Here is a 22,741-nt window from a genome sequence, read left to right as displayed (position 1 = left end):
CCTAACATGGAAATTATTTCTTAATTAACCTGTCTTATTATAAAAAAATAATATTATATTGTAATTAAAATTAATAGAATTCATTTATTAAAATTAAAAATCCAACACTCAATTTAAACAACGTTCTGCATACCAATTTCATTAAAATCGGTTCTATATTATAAGTTTTGCTGCTGTTAAGGCTACAATTAGTTACATAGCAATTCTCACTTTCTATAAATAAGTTAATCGTTTTTAATCTTATCGAGCTCTTTAATAAAGGCTGGTTTCATATTTATGTACCTCAAACTGCAACGTAAATCATCTGCAAAACTCTACTACTAATACTGACATCTCTTCATAGTCTATGTATTTTGCGGTTGCCATTACTACATATTGCACATGATAAATCATCGGAGGCTTTGACCGCTTTGATATCAGAAACCTTTCTATTTTCCGGTCGTAACGTGACGTCATACGCTGACGTTTCAACTGGGCGCTTACTGTCGTAGTCAATTCATTGCGTCGTTAAAATTGTCGCTAATGGTTATTGAATTTGTGATGTATTGTACACACACTCGAATATAGAGCCGTGAGTAACTAATGGTGTTCCACTATTTGTTTAGGGATACACAGTGATAGATAAACGAGATGAGTTACCAAACAACGTTGAAAACAGAATTAATTACTAATTTGTGTAGGATAAAATTAATTATTTTATATTGAACCTATTAATCATAGGATAAAGTTTAACGTATTTGATTTAATCAAATTGAGTCGGAAGAAACACAGCTAACATTGTGTTATGCATTTACACAGATGCTGGCCTAAGAGTCTCTGGAGAACGATCAGCACGTATAAGTATGTTATTGTATTAACATAGTACGTTGGCCCTCGGCAGCGGTTGCCATGGTAACGATACCGTTAGCCTAGCGCGGCCGGCGATCGCCGAATAAATTCGACTAGCACTGTGACGTAACATACGATACTCAAAGTCTCAAGTCTATTTACTGTCAACCATAACGTTAGCAAAAAGCCAAATATAAGTTAAGGAAACTTTGAAGAAAACTCCAGCTCATTCTAACTTTATAATGTCTGGACTGGCAAGATCTTTGTCAAATAGCTATTGTGATGTAGCGCCTTTTAAGACGCAAGAATGGTATTCCGGGAGAAATAGGTCAGCTTCTACGAGTGTCGTAGGTAGGTATATACCTATACGATTTCGTAAATGGCGTCTATGGGACTGTGTCAGAATAGCTGCGTATCCTTCTTTGTACTTACGACGCCATACTGATTACCTATGCGTTTGTTGCGAATATGACATTATTCCCACGTCTACTATTAGTATAACAATACATTACAAGTTTTTGGTAACTTTGCAAAAAATTACCAGGGTTTTCCAAATATTTTGATACGTGTTTAAAAACGTCAGTACCGCGTGAGTAATGAATATGTATAATATTTTCTTTTTAAAATACGGATTTATTATATGCCGAAGAATATTATTTTTCGCTCCAAAACTAGAATCTTGCATCCAAAACATTACAAAGCTTTGTCAGCTGTGTGCCCAACAAGCTCCATTAATTTAATTTCGATCGTCGATAATCATACATTACTTTTATTACTATCACAACGTACGAAAGAATAATAAACAACCAATTCCAGTTCTGCATTGTTGCAGCAGAAATTTATCTTCGCGTTACATACAGAAAATCCGACGAAACTGCTAGGTTCGCTCGAAGTGGGTAGTCATAAACAAAGGGAAAATTCTGAAAACAACAAGAAGGAAAACGTTTGCATTTGCAGTTTTTGGCAATCGCGTATTGATTACGCTTCTTATGCCAACATTACGAACTGATTGTTTTTGTATAACCCTGTTTCGTATCCGATAAGAATGACCCTTAATGATTTTGAACAATTTAGTTTTGTATGGCTTGCTAGTGAGATATTTTAAATATCACTTCACATAAAAAGAAGTTTCCTACACCATAATATTCAATGAAATATGCGATGTTAATTTATACGACCTACAAAATAAAGTCTCCAAAAATATTTTCTCATGTTATTTAGGTAACAATTTTAGTTTAAACCGTCGTATGCGCATACAAATTCCGACTTTAACACATTCATATTACCTAATTATAGATTTATGTACTTTGCACAGTAATCATATGCATTGTATATTGTAACCTTGTTCTGCCATTGTTAAATATGTACGCAAATAACTGACATGCTAAATATTTTATACACGTCCATGTTAAGCTGAGTGCAATGACTGTTGCATTACTGTTAGAGCATATACATGACATACGTGGATAGAGAAAGAATACTGATCTGATACGGCGAACGCGTGACGGGAAAGCGGATTTTGAGGTGGCGAACCTCGTTTCTTTGTTAGTATAAGAAGATTTTCTATAAGTAGAAACACCAAGTCCTTATTAACAGGTACAAGTATATAAAAGAGACGGTACTAGCCCACTAGTTAGTGCTCGATACACCGAACTGACTGCAGGCGGACGTAGATGTGCACGATCGCAATGCTCGATGAAAACAAAGCAAAGCAAAATGTTTCAACGAAATGTGTCCAAAATGTAAATCCCAATCGCTTTTCCGTCCGGAAATGGAGTGAGCATTTGATTAAAAAATAAATAAACAGCTTTTCCCCTGTCCCGAAGAAGAATGGTTGACGTATACCGGTTGGTTCAGTTCATAGCTAACTGCATACTTACTGATATACTGGCTCAAAACGGCAGAACAAAGGAACCATTCCTTTAAATAGGTCAATGGCACGGGCCCCTATTTGCATCGGCCGTCCTAGGATTAACCGACCGACGTATATAAACATCTAACGCTTGAGGTCTTTTAAGTAAAATGTGTCTTGACGTGTAACTTAAAATCTATCTTGTTTATTTTATGCATCACTTTTTAAATGTTATGGTTAAAACAGGTTTAAAAAGCGTAAGCACCAAAGATTACGCATTTTAAACTAAACTGTCATTCGTACATAAAATACGTCTCAAAGATTACAATGAAAGTTCGATGATGACATACGTACTCATGTTATCGGTTTTTGCGTGCATTGTGCCATATTTACCGATGCTACCTTAACTTTCTTTGTTTCCTTTCAGACAGGGTGACGAATACAATATCACTAAGTATACATTATATCTACTGATCTATTATTATTGCGATTTTACTTTGTATTTACCGTACAGACTATTGTTAAACCGCACACAACATCGATCTTATGTTTAAAATATTTTAATATTTACGATTCTATTGTGTATGACCGAATTAGGTAGACGCTATTGTTTGGTATTTTCTTATACTTACCATAGAATAGAAAATTGTGTATTAAAGAGCTTATGTCATTTTGTATTATAGATTCTTAGTGTTTTGCTTGGTGATTACGATGCCGAGACAAATGATATTTGCATTCATTTAAAGGGCAAATATGTTGAAGTTCGTGCTTCAACTAGAGATCTCGTCTGAAAAGTAGGTTCTGATAAAGTGAGATAATTGACTGTATTTCCATTTCCATGTTGTTGTCTTTTAAGTTCCTTAACCCAGCATTGTACAGATATCACAGACAGGCTGATAGCAATGGGCTTCCCCGCCGAGAAGTTAGAAGGAGTATACAGGAATCACATAGACGAGGTGTACAGGTTTCTAGAGAAGAAGCACAAGGACCATTATAAAATATATAATCTCTGCTCAGAGCGGTCATACGATTCAAGCAAATTCCACGAAAGGGTGAGTACAATTTTTTTTATAATACACCTATTGTCAAAGTAAATGTATGGTTTTGACTCTTTATATTTAAAACCATTTTTACTGGTTTATCCGCTTTAACTCTTATTGATAAAAAGTACTTTCGCTCCTGACAAATCACACACTTTGAAGTCGCTCTGTGACACCTTACAAGATAAGCTGAGGATTTATCCCCTCGGGCCTCGGTGACTTGAGGAGTCTAAACATAATTTGTCATTGGAACACCATTCCATGCCAAGCCTGTTCCCATTGTTTGATGGAATTATTTGTACACAGGATTCGGTAATTGGAGTACCTTCTTACAATGACGTCAGTCTTAGGGCGGCAGTTTAAACCGTTTTACAAGTAATACGCTGTGACGTGGTTTCGGGTTAATTTTGCGATACACGACTGTGTTGCGTGTTTTACGTAACTTGACGTCATCTATTTGTATTATTAAATAAATTATTAAACTGTTATTACATGTAATACAATGCTGGCCGGATATCCATCATCTCTTTGGTTTGCCTTTGCGAGTAAAAGGCTTGTATTTCGAATTCTGCTAAAGTTTTAATTAAAACGTTGAAATATTGTACAAATCATAAGTGCGGTCGCAGGTATTAATCGGTTCTCGCAATTTTAATTGATCTTTTAGTGGAAACGGCCTTTGAAATTCGTTAATGATGCCATCTTTTTACACGTGAATTGCCACGTTCTTAGAATTAATGGGTGATATATAGACATTCAGAGTTTCTATGGAAAAGGGAAATGTGTTGACAGGTTTATCAAATATATGGGTGTGTGTTTCAATATAAATTAGATAAAAGTTTTAAGATTTACTCTTCTACAACACAATATTTTGTTTTTCTACTACATAATAATTAAAGTTTAACTAAGTCCAAAGTAACATACTATAAGTGCTAATTCTGTTATTAGCTTTTGCATCATCAGAATGTATGTAAAAAAATAAGTAGTTTACACATCGTTTTCCTGAAATTTTACGTTTCAGTATATTTAAATCCCATAATATTAATATTTTATATATTGTGAATAACGTTACAATGGCGTCGCTGATAACCTAGATATTATTATATTGTGCGTTGAAATAGCCTCCATGAGTGGCGATAGTTAAATGTAGTACGAACGTTGAGCTGGCGGTCTCAAACACCTTGCTATTAGTTTTGCTTGTTTATTGCTTTTTAACTCTGATTTATCATGACTTCAAATTCGAAGCAAGTTTAACCCGATCTAATACGCCATGGAGTGAATTGGTCGCGTTAGTGCTGATTTCCAATGTTTCGGATTGAATGTTGTAAAAGAGTTTTTTTATCCAAACAAGTTTTACAAAACGACTGCACCTCACCCTCTTTTAAAGCTTTTAGAAAATACTCGTTGAATACCGCCCTTTTAACGTCCAAGGTTAAACTTAAAACATCAAACAAATAAAATGCAGTATTGCATAATGCCCCATCGTATGTTAACCGTTGGCCCAAACCCCATAGTAACAGTTCCCTCCATGTTAACCCTTCCAATTTAATACACAATGGTCAAACGCACCGCGGATCAAAAGACCACGAGATTTTAGTCCGTTTGCATTATTGCGGTTGACAAAAAGAATTTTAATATTAGGTACCTCGATTTTTTATATAGGATACTTATTATACTGACTCGTCTCAAATGATATTTAAATAAAACCACTTTCTTCACTATAGATGATGAAAATGGTTACAGTTAATTTAATTCTTCGGTATTTTTAAAAGCTCTACATCAAACAGCTCATTTTAATTGTGTATATATTGATAAACATGAATACTTGCAACCTACACTTGTTTAAACATAAAATAAAGCGCTCTATGATTGTCGGAATTATACGGTTTTGAACCATTTTGTTACCACTGTGACAGGATCGTAAAACTTTCATTATTTGACATTAGAATAAATATGTGGAGGCTATTTGATATAACTGCTAGTAAATATAACAAAATATTTAACGTACAATACGGTAAATAACTTCCGATGTTTCTCATAAAATGTGCATGGTGCATTAACTTGAACGCTGTCAAGATAACGTCCTAACGTTTGCTTTTCGGCCGTTGTACTCGCGCAGTGCAAACATTCCAAGTTTTAACATAGCCAATGTCACCAGTGAGGGGTTAACTCTTACATAATTGTTGGTCGTCGCGTTATCTTCTGCAAGCTGTGACAACAAATGTGATTATTAATAGGTGGCGTGTTCTAAGTCACGCCTCTGACTCACACTTTGTGTACGTGTGATCTTACACGATTCGCACATCATCCACTCCTCAATGAGCACGCCGTTTCACCCTTAAAACTAGTACACAATAAAGCCGCAATTTCCTCAAAAAAAATTATCGTACATAATCCGCTGTCCATACAATCGGAAAACACAACATTTATTAACATGTTTTGTCACATAATTAAATTTGTTTAACACTTGTATCAGCTGTTTTAATACATGTGGTTTTCCTTCAATGTTCATGTAACTTGCTAAAGAATTATATCTAAGTTAACTGTTATACCTACCTACTTGCTGAAAAATTCTGTAAGGTAAAATTTTTATCATACCAAATCTATCAAGTTTCAATTCCATAAAGCATAATTTTAGTACCTCTTTTTAGTTATTTTACAATATTAAGACAAAAAAACATCAATACATACATATTTACACTGTAAATACAATCATGAAATGATAAGTAGCCTTATATAATAGTTCTAGTGTTTGTGTTAGTAGCAACATAAGGGCTGCATCTCGGCGCAGATGTACGCATGTCCCGTGGCCACTGGCCGGCTGTTACTATGTTTTCTCACACCACAGACACCGCAACATACGAAGCAGACTATTTGAATGCCTTGTTATCTGCATGAAATTGTTCTCTCTAGTTTTAGTTAGCAGAACACGCTATACATGTACGCACATACACACTTACATCTGTATGGTATGCAGTCGATGATGAATTCGGTAGTAACAACTTTCTTCTGGCGAGGTATGCACAAATGATTTATTTTACGTACCAAGATAAATTATTTACGAGTACAAGAAAAGCAATAAATTTCATACAAAATACCAACAACTAGATTGCCATTTTTATGGTAATCGGTAATGAGTGACTCGTTGTAGATTTGTTCTGCCAATTTCTAATGTGGGAGTGCCACGAGGGTACCAAAATAAACACGCCGTATTATTTTCTCTAAGAAATAACTTTGCATCTTTCGTTTTGCTGTCGAGACCACAAGATGTAGTTGTCTTTGCCATATACGACGCCCGTTCAATTTATTCTCGGTATCGACATGAACAATATTGCAAATACAGTTCAAAAACATCTTTATTAGTTAGCTCTATACTGCATTCGCCTCGATGTCGATGCATTTACGTTTTGAAAAAAAAAAGAAAATGCTGCGTAAAGATTGCTCTACGATCTCCAAAATACGAAGTTTTGAGAAAATGAATACCAAAAGTCATATTATATATCGCCGATAAATAGAAATCATCAAGAAACAATTAGAAACAGTCATAACTATAAGGTACCACAGCTGACTGCTAAGATTCTCGATACAGTGACCTCCAGAAACACCTGTGCATAACTCTTAGCCGGTTCTAAAGGCTAGTTTGTCGTCAATCGGTACTAAACTACTACCAGTTGGTATTGTTTAGTGTTCCACAGTACTATTATTAGATATTATTATTATAATCGCACTTACTTTGTAGCCAGTACCTCTGTGTGCATTTGTCAGAGTGTAACTCGCTTGATGTATGGGATTTGTATGAACTATGTGGCTATCCCACGCAAATGTTGCTTTAGGACTAAACATTTATGATACCTACGCATTCCGCATGAAAAGTCGTTTTATCATTTCGCTTTGTCTGTCAGTTTGTCTCGGTAATATTAACATGTTTTGTAATGCTGAGATGTTACACAATAGAGTCGCCTCTATCCCACTTTGGATCCTAGTTTGACAGGGGATAGATACATTGTGTACCTAAAGATGACAAGCAATTTATCAGCATAAACAAGCAGTTTAGTCGCTAGATTGGTTTGCAAATATCAAACGACCTATATAAAGTAACAACATATTACAAATCTCTTGTATTTTTTTTCTCATCTGGATAGATGTTGCTCCGTAAAAGACTTTAAAATCTCTCTTTAAAACTGGATTAAAATTGTTTTCTTTGTTTTATTTTTCATTTGTATTACGCTGCTTGTTTACGAGCACTACACAAGATACAAAACATTTAAACAAAGATTAAAACAATAAACGAAATCCATAAAGTTGATTTTATTCGTACATTTTATCAACGTCCTCAATTTCGCGTTACAAATGCTAGGGTTCCTTATGCACAGGGGATTTGGCAGCTATACGGGTCACGGTGACGTCACACACACCAAGACGCATTTCGTGGATGTTGCCGCGAATGTGTTTTAATTTTGGAATTCTTCACATTCCCTAAAGAATTTACTCCACGTCGTGTTAATATCGGATGCGCTCAAATTTTAGATTCTATAATATAAATCATACTTCTTGGTATTTTTGAGGTCATTTAACATAGAAAATAAAAATAATAACTTCCGAATCTACACTTTTTTTTATTGTTATTAAGTGCCTTGAACAATTTAGTTTTGGTAGAGCACATTATCTTCAAAAATATTTTTCGATTTCTGTGCTCAAATAAATAAATAAGCAACAAATATAAATGATGCCTATATTAACATTGACAAATTTTCCGTGCGTAGACCACTTGTTAATTTAATATTAAGTCATCTGATCTATATCTTTCGGGCCAACAGCTTTAACTCTTCTGTCATCACTTCCACCATTATACATCCCCTTCCTAATCTTAACATCCTTGCTACCTTTCAATGACCTATTAACCTTTGATTAATCCCTTTCCCGTTGGTCCTTTTCACTTTGGCCCTTGCTGTTAATGTTAATTACTGTTTAAACAGCGTTAGAAAGATTTAAATACTATTTACTAATTAGATATTATATAGATTACCTAATCCCACACATTGCCAGTAACATACGGTCTAAAAATGTCACAGACGGTGTTAACGTGCTGCTAAGTTCAATGCGTTATTTATTATAGAACAATGTGTGCCACTCATAGACGTGTTAAATGGCAAGACGCGTCATTCCCGTGTAGCTTGCGTCGAGTTTTAGGTAATTTATGTTGTGGACTTCTATTACGAAACTATTAATGCCACGGGAGACGATAAATGGGTCACCCACCTAAATAGGCTATACGAACACCGTTTCAGCTATCCTATTAACTCCAGCAATTTCGATTTTAAAGTCAATGATTTTCCCATAATTGGAATGATTACCTAGATTTTTTTATATTTAAATGTGAGTAAGAAAGCAAAGCGTCTTAGCGATTATCGTAACTGATGCTACTTCGCCCACTAGCACTTAGTTCAGCTGCACACTGATTGCTTATCGAGCGTGGTGATTATGAACTCCTTCATATCGTTCGTTGCAGCTATCTACTGCGATATAACGATAACACTCCTTTATATTATATTCGAAGTTTCACGGCTTTTGTTGCCTACACACACTCGTGTAAGTCATTTATACCTGTAATGTCCAAATGCTACATTGTACTATCAGTAAATCCTTAATCTCATAACTAATCAAATGAAGAGCGTTTAACGTCAGAACCTAGCGAGCTATGACGCTGGACCTGCAATTAGAGTCGATAAATACCGAGCTTAGTAGCTATTCACAACTTCTCTACATAATAAATAGTTAATCGTAAATAGCGACTACATTGCCATTGCAATACCAGCCAAGTTTATAAGGAAATTCTCCTCGTAATGATTAAAAGCATTATTTTAATTGAGACCGTAATTAATCTGAAATACAACACTAATGAGGGGCGACGACCCCGCCCGGTGGTGTAAGATAACGAATAACTTGTACCCCCGTACACGATCTGATTACTGTGCCTCACTTATTGAAAACGTTACTGATTGTGAGAGATACTACAATTAATTCGTTTATACTCGCGGCTATATTAAGATATGCTCAAAACATTAGATTAAGAAATAAGTGTTTTCTCGGTGATAAGACCACACACATATTCAAACATATTTGGCTATCTCTTTGTTTAGGTTTTTTCAATAGATTCTAGAACATTTATTACATAAATATTGACGCAATGGAAATATATTGAAAGTTCGTAACATTTCGAAAATACAGAACTCCAGTATTTCCACAAAAAGGTTATCTGCGACCCGCATAATGACATTAAAAGTCAAGTATATGCGGCCCAAGAAAGAAAAAGGTTGAGCAACGCCGTTCCATGCAATGTCGTGACTTTTAACCCAGGATTTACTACCATCGCTGATACCGCAAACTTCTCCTCGTTCGTACAAAAACTAGCGTAAAAACACGAAGCAGTATAATTTGATCTTGTGATTTCTACTGTATTGCCCAACCAAACTATTCGACGATTCGACTTGTATTACCGTATCTTAATAACAAATCTTAACAGTATTGGTAACACCACATGTATGTAATTGAAACCGACGAAAAGCCGTAAGGATGTACGCTAGCTACAAGCTATAATCCATGGCTTGTTTGTTGGAAAACATGGTGGCTTACATGGGTAAAACTGTTTGCTTATATGCCTGAAAGGGAGCCAACTGTATAATCTTGATTTATGGTTCATAATTAGGGCCATCCAACAATGGCGTCTTTGACATTTTCAGAGCTCATGAAATTTCTTAGTTATTGACGTGGAAACCTTAAATGTATAATAATTATTCTTGAGAAGTTAGTTGGCGGGCCCATCAAGAATAGTGTTTGCACGTCTAGCCCTAGACGTCAATAATTATGAAACTTCATGCGCTCGCAAAATGTCAAACCTATTATTACAGGACATCTCAGTTTGCGAAGCTCATTAGTAGCGTATACAAACTGCTTAAGGTTAGCCATTAAGTGTGAACTAAGTATATAGTTTGGAACATAGTAATAATTTTAGAAGATCATAATTCATTCCACTTGACACGTGCCTAGCGACACATTAGGGGCGAACATCAGGAAAATTATCACTCGCCACAAAATAAACATCTAATAAAATTTGTGACACCTCAAACGAAACATTCCATTAGTATATTACTTTCTATATTTGGACGATGCGATCATTATCGTCGCGCGTAGTGATTGTGTCAATCAGAATTAGATAAACGTTCGTGTAGGCAGAATAACTATGAGGTGTCTATCGGTTGTTCTTTGACGCGCTCATGTGTCGTCGTGCCAGACTAGATGTCGCCACCGCCGCCCTGCCTACACTCGCTATCAGTTGTTCACTGATAACGCGTATCACAGAATGGATCGCGCAGTTTCCAATAAAAACGTTCAGTTTTCAAGGAAATAGAAATGTTTATTTAACGTATCATAAAATCTATTCTACTTTTATCAGATTGTGTTATTTGATTTTTTTTATTTGGATTCTATGTTGTTGCTAGGTGGACGGAGGTTTTAATGAAGTCATTGTGGTTTAGTTATGAGAGCATGTCAATGTTTTGTTCGGTACTTTACTTTCGAACACATGTTATGCATGTTTTCTTCATGACAAGAAGATTCCTTCCTTTCGTCATAACAATTGTATTTTAGATGTACTTATTTTATCATTAGCGGGATGTTTGTTCTACTTTTACTTGGCTTTAAGTATATTTATTTGTATCTATTCGTTTATACCTACATATAATTACAAATCTACGAAGAACACACACGAATGTAGATTACTTGGCATTCTTGCTTCTGTCTAAAATTCTAAATACATTTTAACCTACGTCACAAGTTTCTGACACATTGACAATTGGGTGGAAGGAAAATAATAATCAATGAACATGACATGATCCGTGAAGTTAATTTTAGTTCAGTATACATACATATAGGCACACTAATGATCTCGATCGCGTCACGATTATTCGCGGTTTGACGCATAAACCATGCAGACGCGTCGACGAAACATTGAGGAATATTAACCTTCTGTATAAAACAACCCTTTTTCGATGAGGATATTTGTTAGCGTTCTTATGACGCACTACAGCACTGTTTAGGAACGATTCTCCGTGGGCTCTAATTTATTTCAACCGACCGGCAAGCGCATTGTATCTTGTATAATCTATCTGTATGATAAGAAATCGCATCGGAGCATTGACATTTTAGTGTCGATACATTGATAAAATAAAGAATATGATTAGCACATTTCACGTATCGATTTCCATTTTCCACGTGAAAGTTTGAAATGGGTGCCGAATGTCTTTGGAAATGATACGCTTTTATTGATAATTTGAAATGCATTATACGTATTTTGTACCTTAAATAATACCTTAAATCTCATGACTCACAGACGGATTGCGATTACAATAAACACTGTTAAAAATTCAGGAGTTCAATTGTCCATCGTTAATTGAACCGAGATATTATATATTGACACTTGATTGACATTACAATTGCCGTTCTAAATAACATTTCCTGCGGTAGAACCACAACCCGTCCCCGTCTGAAACACAAGATTTACAAGTATTAAATATATTCGATTCGTATTCGAGCAATTTGTATTAATGTGTCCATCTGTCATGTTTCAACTTCTTAGTTCAACTGACATATCTGATCCTAGGATGTATTCATGATATGTAATCGCTATAATTATAATGATACCTAAAGATGTTCTCCACTCATTTGCTGAAATGACTTTTAGATAAATGTCATTGTGTTTCTTTTTGTGGTTACGTGTTATAATTGATACTAGGTATATACAATTTCAGTTCCGTTCGTATCACGGTTGCAATTTACGTTTTTATAGCAGGACGTATGTAATTCATTTGATTACAACTAAATGGGCGATGTCTCGACGAGATACAACTGCAATTTGCTTAATGACGCTCATTTACGATATTTTGGTATGGTTATATCGATAAATTGAGTTCTGATATCTATGAAATGATACTTTTACCGTCTAGTGAGTTGTATTATGATCGATAGTACAAAGAGTTGCTGTTCTGATTTGTACTTGTGGGGTATTCACTGCTACGATTAGTATGAAGGGCGGATTATATTTTAGTATATTAAAATACAACATTATATTCTGTATGTCATCTGTTTAATGCTTATCAAGTCTTTATAAAATACTTAAAATTAGTTAAAATTATATAAAGCAATATCTTTTATCAGTACTTTCTAGATTACTATGATATCAAAGAGATTGTTATGATAAATCGGCTTTCACTAAAAAATATCCTAATATAAATTTATAATTTTAAAATGACGCAGTAAAAACTAATTTAGTTCCAAATTACTATTTTATAGTTCATAAGTCTTTATCCAAATGATTATTTTATATTTTTATAAATATTTATTAAAATATTGTTTAATACCAATTTAATATCACAGACAGACTCCTTTTTTAATATGTTGTTATGCATGTGTATGTATTTTTTTCGTATGAACGGCATTGCCCAACAGTTGATTGCGTGCTTATAATAAAATTACCATAATTTTTATATTATGTCACTGTAACATCTTTTAGTTACGATAATGCGATACGTTGATGTTAAAATGACCATTATACTTCAAAATGAATATTTGACGATTTCCTTCAAAAGGATTAAAAAAAGATATATCCATTTATAATGTGGTCTAATAACGGTAAAATGTAGTTTAATTATGTTGACAAACGAAGTTTTTGAGTATAATTTATAGTTCCAGCTTTTTTTAGATTTAATCTTTTTTCGTTCGTCGCTGTTGCTAACGGCTCTTGGCTATTTCTGTCTGCTGTCTAGTTTAATATGGACACGTTTTGCGGTATTCAATTATTTTGAAAGGGCAAATCACTAATCTAACAATGTGTTTTGTCTGCTCTAATATTTCTTCACTAAATGTGTTATTTGTTGTTAGAATATTAACCTGACTTCCTATTTCGATTCAGGACAAGTCAGTGCTGAAATAGTATGTTAATCGCATAAATTAGTAGTAACCAGACTTAGATATAAAAATGCCCGCATTCCGAATACTACTTAACATTAAGGTTTGTCTTAAATGGCTTTATGTTAAATCAATTTAAATCCTAAATCGACTTGAGACCTTTTCAGTTTTCTACAACTAACGTCAATTCAAACCAAGCTCGTTATAATCCAAACTACAATTTCCATTTACATTATCGTAATGAAATATCTGTAAAACATCAGTAACATACATTAAATATAATTACATCATTTATGTGTGTTACGTAAGGCATCCGACTTTTGATAGCGTTGTCAGATAATAACCTTTTTGGTCTCACTTAGCGTTTGATAAGTTTATATCAAACACTTAACTGGTCCTGTCTTCGCGCCTATAATTTCTATTGCTTTTCCTGTATAAGACTGTGTATGTAATATTGCCTATGCATTTTATGTTTTTCGAAGGTTACTGAGCCTAAGTTTTTGTTTAAGGTTCCCTTTACTTATCTTTGTTTCCTTGTTTCGTAAATACTTATTTGATAGTTTAGCGGTGAAAGTTTTATTATACTCGTTATGGTTTGTTGTCCTCTTGAAATACTGCTTACATAAGAGGATATTCTCGTCGACAAACAATAGAAATTTTATGTCTTGCTGTCAATATTTATAAATGCTTATATGTTAATATATGCCTAAAAAAATGGTTTTATTAATATTCATTACGTTAAAATTTCATAATGCTTAAGAATAAACATGCCAAATTGGCTTATACAATTTTGAAATATTTATATAGTATACGAATTATTGGCTGAATCGAGTACCTACCTTCTAATTTTGATCGTTTTTTTTTTGCATTAGTTAATAGTAAGTGTTCTAAATGCATCCATCATCCTTCAGTTATCTTAATTTTCTTCTACGGACAAGCTTTTAACAGATGTAGGTTAAATACAAAAATATTCACTGAAGCTTTACCACTTGAAGATCAGCATAAAAAATTAATAAAGCGAATTTGTTCTGTATAATATTGGTAAAAATAAAGTCGCATGCAACGCGTATCTGACGTCATACGCGACCCATTTTCCTTGTTACATTTATCAATTGTCAGTATTTCCATAATGATCTAGGTATGGTAGGAGCATAACGTAGTAGCTTATCTAATCATGTCGGCGTCATGGGCAGACGCTGGACGAACAATTATAAAGCTATATACATGTTTAACGTAGAATTAATGTACCTCTTCAACAAATACATAATAGTTTGTAAAGGAAAATACTCAGTATACAGCGCAATAACTTTAAGGGAGCTTTTGCCTGTACGGCCCGTCCCCTTGTTAAAACAAATACGTAAATTCAAAAGATGTCGACGTGGAGAAGTTTTAACTCATCTTGTAGTTTTGAAACAAGCTCGGGAGTTAATCGCGAGGTGGTTTTTTATTATAATGACGTGAACGGAATAGACCAGCTTCTATAAAGAAATCTTATTTTAAAATTATCTGCGCGTGCAATTGTTTTTATACACCTAATTAAGGTCATGTTATCAAGGACTACGAAGTACTCTTTAGGGCTAGAAAATTGGTTCTAACCCTTTCCGAATCGTATGTATATTGATTTGTAACCGGATACTTTAAATAAGCCTAAGACAGCGATCGGTTCGTTGAAAAAACCAACATCGTTAGAAAATAAAAACATGTAGCCCGGAGGCTCGAGTTTACGATCTCTTTGGGAAGTATTTCAACCTGTCAACCTGTTTGAATTAGAATTTCTGTTCCTAATTGTACGAAAAGAAAATGAAACCAAAGTAAAATAGTATAGTGTTTTTACGATCGTGTGTCGTCTAACCCTTTCTGAAGACGTCAAGGAAGCCTTATGTAGAAGGAATAATTGCTATTCGTATTATTACTAATGGCTGCAAATGACGTAATACGGCACTACTTGTGTTAACAAATATGGGAACAAGTTTAACAGGGATATGCACGATATTATACAGATATAAAAGGATTAAAACGTTTTCAATTAATGTGTCAGGCATGAAGACCTAAATCTGAATAAAAAATAAATGTCAGCCTTCTTTAAATTTATATCAGCGCAGGTTACTCCGACAATAAATAAAAATTCATTGCATGCAGATTATTTCAAAATTTGGATGCGCTCCAAGCATGCTTTCATATGACAGCGAAAGCAGTCTTTCAAAAACCACAACATTAATAAAGTGTCCAAAGTTTTGGAATATTTCAAATGTTTGGTACCAAAAAGAATATGACGATGTGCATGTGTAAAGTCGTTGCTATGGTAACACATTTTTATTATAATAGAAGTAATGAAGACAAACCAGCGTACCAAGTTGCACCAAGTCTTATATAATTTAATAAAAGTCTTATTTCAATTGCAGGTGGCGCGATACGAGTTAGAAGACCACACGCCTCCCAACATTGAGCTGATACAGCCTTTCTGCGAAGACGTCCATAATTGGCTATCAGCTGACTCCAAGAATGTGGCAGCAGTGCACTGTAAAGCTGGCAAAGGACGAACGGGTGGGTTTGACTTATATTTAATTTTTAACAATGTAGTACGTTGGCGACCAATAGTGGTCAGAAGTTCTCTTGACTGTTTCTACACTATTCAAGGTTCAGATAATAGTATTTCTAAAAGTTTGAAAAGATTTTACACTGGATATCTGTATACGAGACATTTTTATCACTTTACGCTGACTTGAAAAGGTAATTTATACGATTTAGTGCAACCCGTGTAATCCCACCCTGAACACCGACAAAGAAAGCCCGCTGCGTATTCTTTCATAAAGTTGACACTTTCTCCATTTCTAGTCATAAACTTCTAAGCTAACTACAAAAGGGTTGACGATCTATTTCAGTATAACAACGGCACCATTATTCGCTCCCAAACGTGTCGTTTTTTTGCGTGCAGTTCATTTGTTAATGTGTATCGCTAGATCACACATTAAAATATCAAAAGAATAAATTATTACGTACTAATACCATTCCAGACAGATAAAAGTTAGCATAATAGGTCCCTGAACGTTTTCGGTAACAAAGGTTAAAGCAACAAATTACACGTGCCATGTTATTGCCTATAGAAACGGATGGTCGGGCCAGCATTGTTGCACGAACAAAAATGAGACGAAACCTCAAAGGCGTAATTGCGAAATTTCTTTACACGCCATAATTGGTCGTATTACCACCGTACCGGCTTTCACGCCGAAGTCGTAAATTAAAAAAAGGTCCTTTTCAAAACCGCCTCCTTTTTTGTGGGCAGCCCCGAAGGGATATAAAAAGTATAGGATTGCTGCGTGGACGTGAAATGAGCCGTGTTTGCGCCACTAACTTCGGTTATTTGGACCAATTTGAATTTCCAACGAATTATTTTTTGAGAGAAATGTTATTGTTAATGCACGTTCAATGTTGGAATAGATTATTGTATTACATGGCTCCGATTTTATCTCACTCGACTCAGACATAACGTATTACATTTACATACGAAGATGGCATTATAGTTTATTTATTGTAGCAATACTGCGTTCAGGCACGTTCGGCTCTAGAATAGAATACATTTATTTTCAATAAACGAAAACTACGGAATGGTTGTTGTGGTGTCTGCACTCTGTTCGTGGCTTGCACGACACTCCACAGGATTTATTAAAGAATTCAGCTCGAAATAAAACCAAATTGCCGATTCGGTATACGAATTATATGAAATACAACAACTGGTTACAAATGAAATAAGAAATGAAAGAACGTTGCAGGTGTGTACTGTGTATCATCCTGTCAAGTCTAATAATAAGAAAGCCATGGAATATAAGGTTGATGTAAAAGTAACGGCTCAAAGGGCCTAGCCCCGCCCACATCATGCTCGATAATCAAAAGAAAGTTCCTGGCTTTTTATTGCGGACTTTGTAAAGATTTTTTGTTGATTATAAAAGTAGTAATGTTTTTGTATGGGTTTGTATTGCAGGCACAATGGTCTGTTGCTACCTACTGTACAGCCGGCAAAAGGCGTCGGCGGACGAAGCCCTCCAGTTCTACGGGACGAAGAGAACCTACGACGAAAAAGGTATTTCGTTACTAACGTTTTTTTGTGGATGGTTTCAAGAATGTAGCTTTTGAGACGTCTTGTGGATAGCTACTACTTTTTTTCTCTACAAAAAAAAAACAACTAGTTTTTGATAAATGTATAACAATTTTTTAAAAATCTAAACATCAATTATTTTCTCAGATTAATTAGTTAGAATGTGAGCGAAATTATTTTACGTAATATAATTAGTAATGATTACTTCAATTAGTTGTTAATTTAATAAATTCGTCATCCTATTAAGAATGTAGGAAAGTGGTAATTAATAATTGCAGTGCAGTCGTACACTCTTGATGTGACATCATTGATTCTTAGAAATCAGAGTAGTAATGATCATTCGACGTTGTATAGGGAAAGACATCTGAGGCAGTAGTACAAGTACCGTCTACATTTGGAATTTAGACCTGGTTTTTGTTGCAAACCGACTTTCCGTAGCGTCAAGCTTTAAATCGTGATATTATTTATACTCAAATGAATATTTTTATGCATTCCTACATCGTAACATATTCATTGCTTGTTGTAAGCAACCTGCCAGGTTAAAGGCAACCTTCAAACAATACCATAAGGCTCTGTTGTAAGCCTCATATAATAAAACGGTTATACGAAAGTTAACTAATACTTAACAATCATTTTTACCTAAACGAGGTTAATACCAGTAACACTAATTGTTATATAGGTACATATTTGCTACAAGAAATCATATAAAAACATGCATTACTTTACACGATTGCGCATCGCTGCGTACATTAATTAAGCGTGATTACTTTCATAAATGATCTAAACGTTCGTGTCACTTCCCTTCCAATAACTTGGAATATAATGGAAGCAGTCGGCGCGTACATTTTCTATGCAAATGACAGTTTATATATTGTGTAATTTTTTTATTGAACGGCACGTGTTATTGATTGGTCACTGTCTGGCCGGTTGCTAGGTCTAGTCTAAGTGTTTAGTGCTTAACAATCCATCAATATGTAATTTTTTTACTAAGTTTTTGAATATGTGTATGATTGACTATTATTTTATTCCAACATTCCATTGAATGGAATGAAAATTGATTAGATTCGAAACTTATAGACTATAGGTGTATATCTTCTTTCATTACTTTTGCTGAAAATCTATTTCGCGATAGTACTTAATTATGTGATGTTCTGTTTGGAAAAGGTAGTTTATTTAAAATGACCCTGCTAATCTTGCACAGGTTTTGGCAATCGTCTGAAGTCCGTGCGGTGACTGTGATACCAGTTCCAATATCACAGCGGATATCTCTGTTCTATGCTACATGATATCATCGTGTAAGTTCCTTTAACCGTACGACGTTGTTTGCTTCCAGGCGTGACGATTCCGTCGCAGCGGCGCTACGTGGAGTACTACGCGGCGCTGGTGACGTCGGGGCTGGTGTACTCGGCCACGCGCGTGCACATCCGCGAGCTCGTCATGAGCCCGCCGCCCACGCTCAACGGCGGACACTGCGCGCCAGAGCTCACCGTCTCGCAGGCCAAGCCCTGCTTCAAGGTACACAATTGTTTCATATTTGAGGTTTCTTTCTATATTCTACTCGTTCTCGTTAATTATAATTCTGGCCAAATCACATTCTGCCTTAACTTCTTGGATGCCGTTTACATGATTAACACAACTACGGAATGAAACTAACATGACTTTGTGTGGATTTTCCGGAAATAACCGCTTACTGTTTATTGAGATCGGGATATGATCATGGTTTCTATACATGACATATTCTTATTTTAATAGTTATTATATTATGTACTAGCTGTTGCCCGCGACTTCGTCTGCGTGGTTAGAAGATATAAGTTATGACTTTTTCTTCGCTCCTATTGGTCGCAGCGTGGTGATATATAGCCTAAAACCTCTCTCGATGAATGGTCTATTCAACACAAAAATATTTTTTCAATTTGAACCAGTAGTTCCTGAGATTAGCGCGTTCAAACAAACAAACAAACAAACTCTTCAGCTTTATATATTAGTATAAGTATATGAGTATATAGATGCCAACGATATCTTCGCTACGTTTCATCGATTTTTAATTTCTCGCGCGGAGATTTTAATATTACGATAACTCATTACCTATTCACTTTTTTGGTGTAGTGTAAAAGGCAATTTTGTTCTGTATTACATGTATAATATATCTAACTTATTTATTTGGATAAGGATTAATACTGTATTGTTAAAAATAGGTTCGTAAATAACCCATAATTTTACTGTATTAAGAAAACACATAAAAGTGGTTATTGTGGGTTATCCTTGGAAGATAGACATATACCACCGCGGACTTTTTTGTAGATTTATTAAAGAGGTACAAACCCGCCATACATAGTTTTGTTGTAACTCAAAAGGTTTTGGCAGCGTTCTCGAGGAAAGCTCTCGAATGGCTTAATTTTTTCCGACATGTTTAACTAATATCGTTGTAATATTGTCAGTTTACACAAAACATAAACTTATTATACACTAAAACCTTCCTCAAGAATTGCTCTATCTTTTGTTGAAAACCGCATCAAAATCCGTTGCGTAGTTTTAAAGATTTAAGCGTTCATAGGGACATACAACATGATGACAGAAAAAGCGACTTTGTTTTATACTATGTAGTGATATTGATTTATCTGAATCCAAATGATTAACTATCATTCATAGTGTCTCGACTGAAGAAGCTTTACGGCAGTAGTGTTTAAAGGTCTAAACCGACACATTATGTTCGGTTCTGTATGAGTAGCGTGTCCCCTTGCAGACGCCGTCGGGCTGCCACGAGGTCCGCAAGGAGGCGGGCGGCGTGCGCGTGTTGCTGACGCACTGCACGCCGCTCTGCGGGGACGTGCGCGTCGACGTCTACAACAAGCCCAAGATGAAGATGCGCAAGGAGAAGCTCTTCCACTTCTGGTTCAACACATACTTCGTGGCGGCCGGCGTCGGCGCCGAGAGGGTGCCCGCGCTCGACGACAGTTAGTATACCTTACAACATCTAGTTAACAATGTTCACATAAAGTGCCTTACTAATTTTGATCTTTTTAATTTGTAGGTCCGAACCTCGAGACGTTCAAGTTAACGCTAAATAAGTGGCAGCTTGATGAGGCGCACAAGGACAAGCAACACAAAAATTACAGTCCAGATTTCAAGGTATGTCCTGCTTAGGCAAAACATTTGTTTTCTAAATAAAAAAAAATGTGGTAGTATAGTTCCCTACAATTTTGTTCCCTTTGTACCATTTATTCTCCTATTGGTGTTATAATTCCGATGTTGAGTGTTCTGGTTGTTGTGTCCAGGTGGAGCTGATAGTGCAGAAGATGCCGGTATCGGCCACGTTCGTGGGCGGCGGCGCGTGCTCCCCGCCGCCCTCGTCCTCGTCCTCGTGCTGCTCGTCCCGCTCCGAGCGCGACGAGCGGGACGACCCCGAGCGGGCCGCCTGGGACTCCGGTGAGGACTAGCTCACGGTCATTAGGGCTCATTCTAGAATAGAAAGACCGCATCTTTATTGCTAGTCAGGAATTGGTTGTCGGTAGTCGTTAAATTTTGAAGAGGGACGCAGGCTAAGTGGAACCCTAAGTATACCCAAGCAAAATCTTCGGGCCGCACGGCTGCCTCGACCAGAGACAAAATCTCTCGTCGGCCCTGACAATATTTTGTCGGTTTTTAGTCCTTTAGCAGTGACGGACTTCTTGTCTCGATTCTCGCGTCCTTACTTGCAAAAGAAATCTACAACATAATAATAAAATAATTCCAAAATATTAGTTTTTGTATTGACAGATCGAGTCACAATTTTTTCGATGTCTGACAATTTCGTTGTCTTTTAATACGGTATAAAAATATTTTTATAAACTGAATGGTTATAAAACTTCCACAAATTTTTAAACATCGCAACTTAATTCTATTGAAATTTATATTAATTTTAAATATTTGCAATAGAAAAGCCGATGCAGTCGTTACGTTACGGTCACAGCATTTTTTTATTCAGTAGATTAGTAAAATGAAGTTTATTTAGAACCAGAGTGCGTATTACATACCACCGTCTTTGTAAAGTGTAGTAAACTGTCACTTTCTCCAATGTTAAAGCAAGACCCTATGGCGTATGGACGCTGTCACCCTTTCAAAACTGAAATAGCCTTACTTAATGATTGGTAGGTTGTACTCCAGCGGGCCAAGAGTCTTGCAGTTCAAATGTAGTCAATGTTATGGATTGTTTTTTTTTTCTGAGGCCGCGAGCTTAAATGCAGGATATGTACATTTAAATTTTAAATGCATGTTTATGGCTTGCCATAGTCCATAACTTTGGTTGTGTTTGGACATACCATACTGAATTACACGTTGATTACCTGCTACGTGCAGCAGTCTTCTGTTGGGTCTCATTAGTAGAACATTCCACAAAGTATTCGTGTAGTTAGCATCACAGTAGGGATGTTGACAGTATTTTTTTAATATTAGACACGTATCTTTGCTTTTATCTGAACATTGAAGGAAGTCCTTGAAAGTTCAATAGTGGGTCCCGGTGTCGTAACTCGTGGCATGTATTGTAGCGAGGAGTGGCTTGTGGTGAGCGTGGCGGGAGCGGCCGGGAGCCCCCCCCCCCGCCTGCCGCCGCGGACTACACGTAACTATCACACACGCAGCTTGCGGGACACCACATACATACCACCATCAGGCCCAAACTAACTACCATAAGTGATCATTTACTACTGACACTTTCTGTACAGATAACTAATATGCTTCAGTATAAGTGTTACAAGAATGTTTGTGTCAGTCTTGTTATTCATTTCTATCTTTAACCCATGAATTTTAGCGCAGTTAATTGCCCTATTCTGTCTATTGAATACGGACAGTTTTACTATAATGAGACATCTATGTATATAATACCCATGTTTGTACATAAATAAAATATTCAATATTTTACATTGTTTAGAAAAACTTTTCTACACTCACCTCATTTACATTGCGTCATCTTATTATTTTGCTCATAAGCAC

The 22,741-nt window shown here is 35.7% G+C and overlaps 1 protein-coding gene across 2 annotated transcripts in view; it reads left to right on the top strand.

Moving 5' to 3' along the window:
• The window catches only part of LOC113497664 (phosphatidylinositol 3,4,5-trisphosphate 3-phosphatase and dual-specificity protein phosphatase PTEN), a 44,107-nt gene that overhangs the window by 14,775 nt on the left and 6,591 nt on the right, over positions 1–22,741 (top strand). The window contains exons 2-9 of one of the 2 annotated variants that reach the window (XR_003400912.1): positions 3,560–3,732; positions 16,083–16,224; positions 17,660–17,758; positions 19,107–19,288; positions 20,517–20,727; positions 20,805–20,902; positions 21,049–21,199; positions 22,297–22,370. Coding sequence is in view for 1 of the 2 variants with exons in the window: in XM_026877330.1 (XP_026733131.1) it covers positions 3,560–3,732; positions 16,083–16,224; positions 17,660–17,758; positions 19,107–19,288; positions 20,517–20,727; positions 20,805–20,902; positions 21,049–21,199 (1,056 nt within the window). In the remaining variant the exon portion in view is untranslated. The remainder of the gene's footprint in view (positions 1–3,559; positions 3,733–16,082; positions 16,225–17,659; positions 17,759–19,106; positions 19,289–20,516; positions 20,728–20,804; positions 20,903–21,048; positions 21,200–22,296; positions 22,371–22,741) is intronic. The other variant, XM_026877330.1, reaches the window with a different exon arrangement.

This window comes from Trichoplusia ni, chromosome 9, assembly GCF_003590095.1.
Source record: "Trichoplusia ni isolate ovarian cell line Hi5 chromosome 9, tn1, whole genome shotgun sequence".
In the NCBI taxonomy this organism is placed as follows: domain Eukaryota; kingdom Metazoa; phylum Arthropoda; class Insecta; order Lepidoptera; family Noctuidae; genus Trichoplusia; species Trichoplusia ni.
This window is presented reverse-complemented; position numbering and strand designations above follow the sequence as displayed.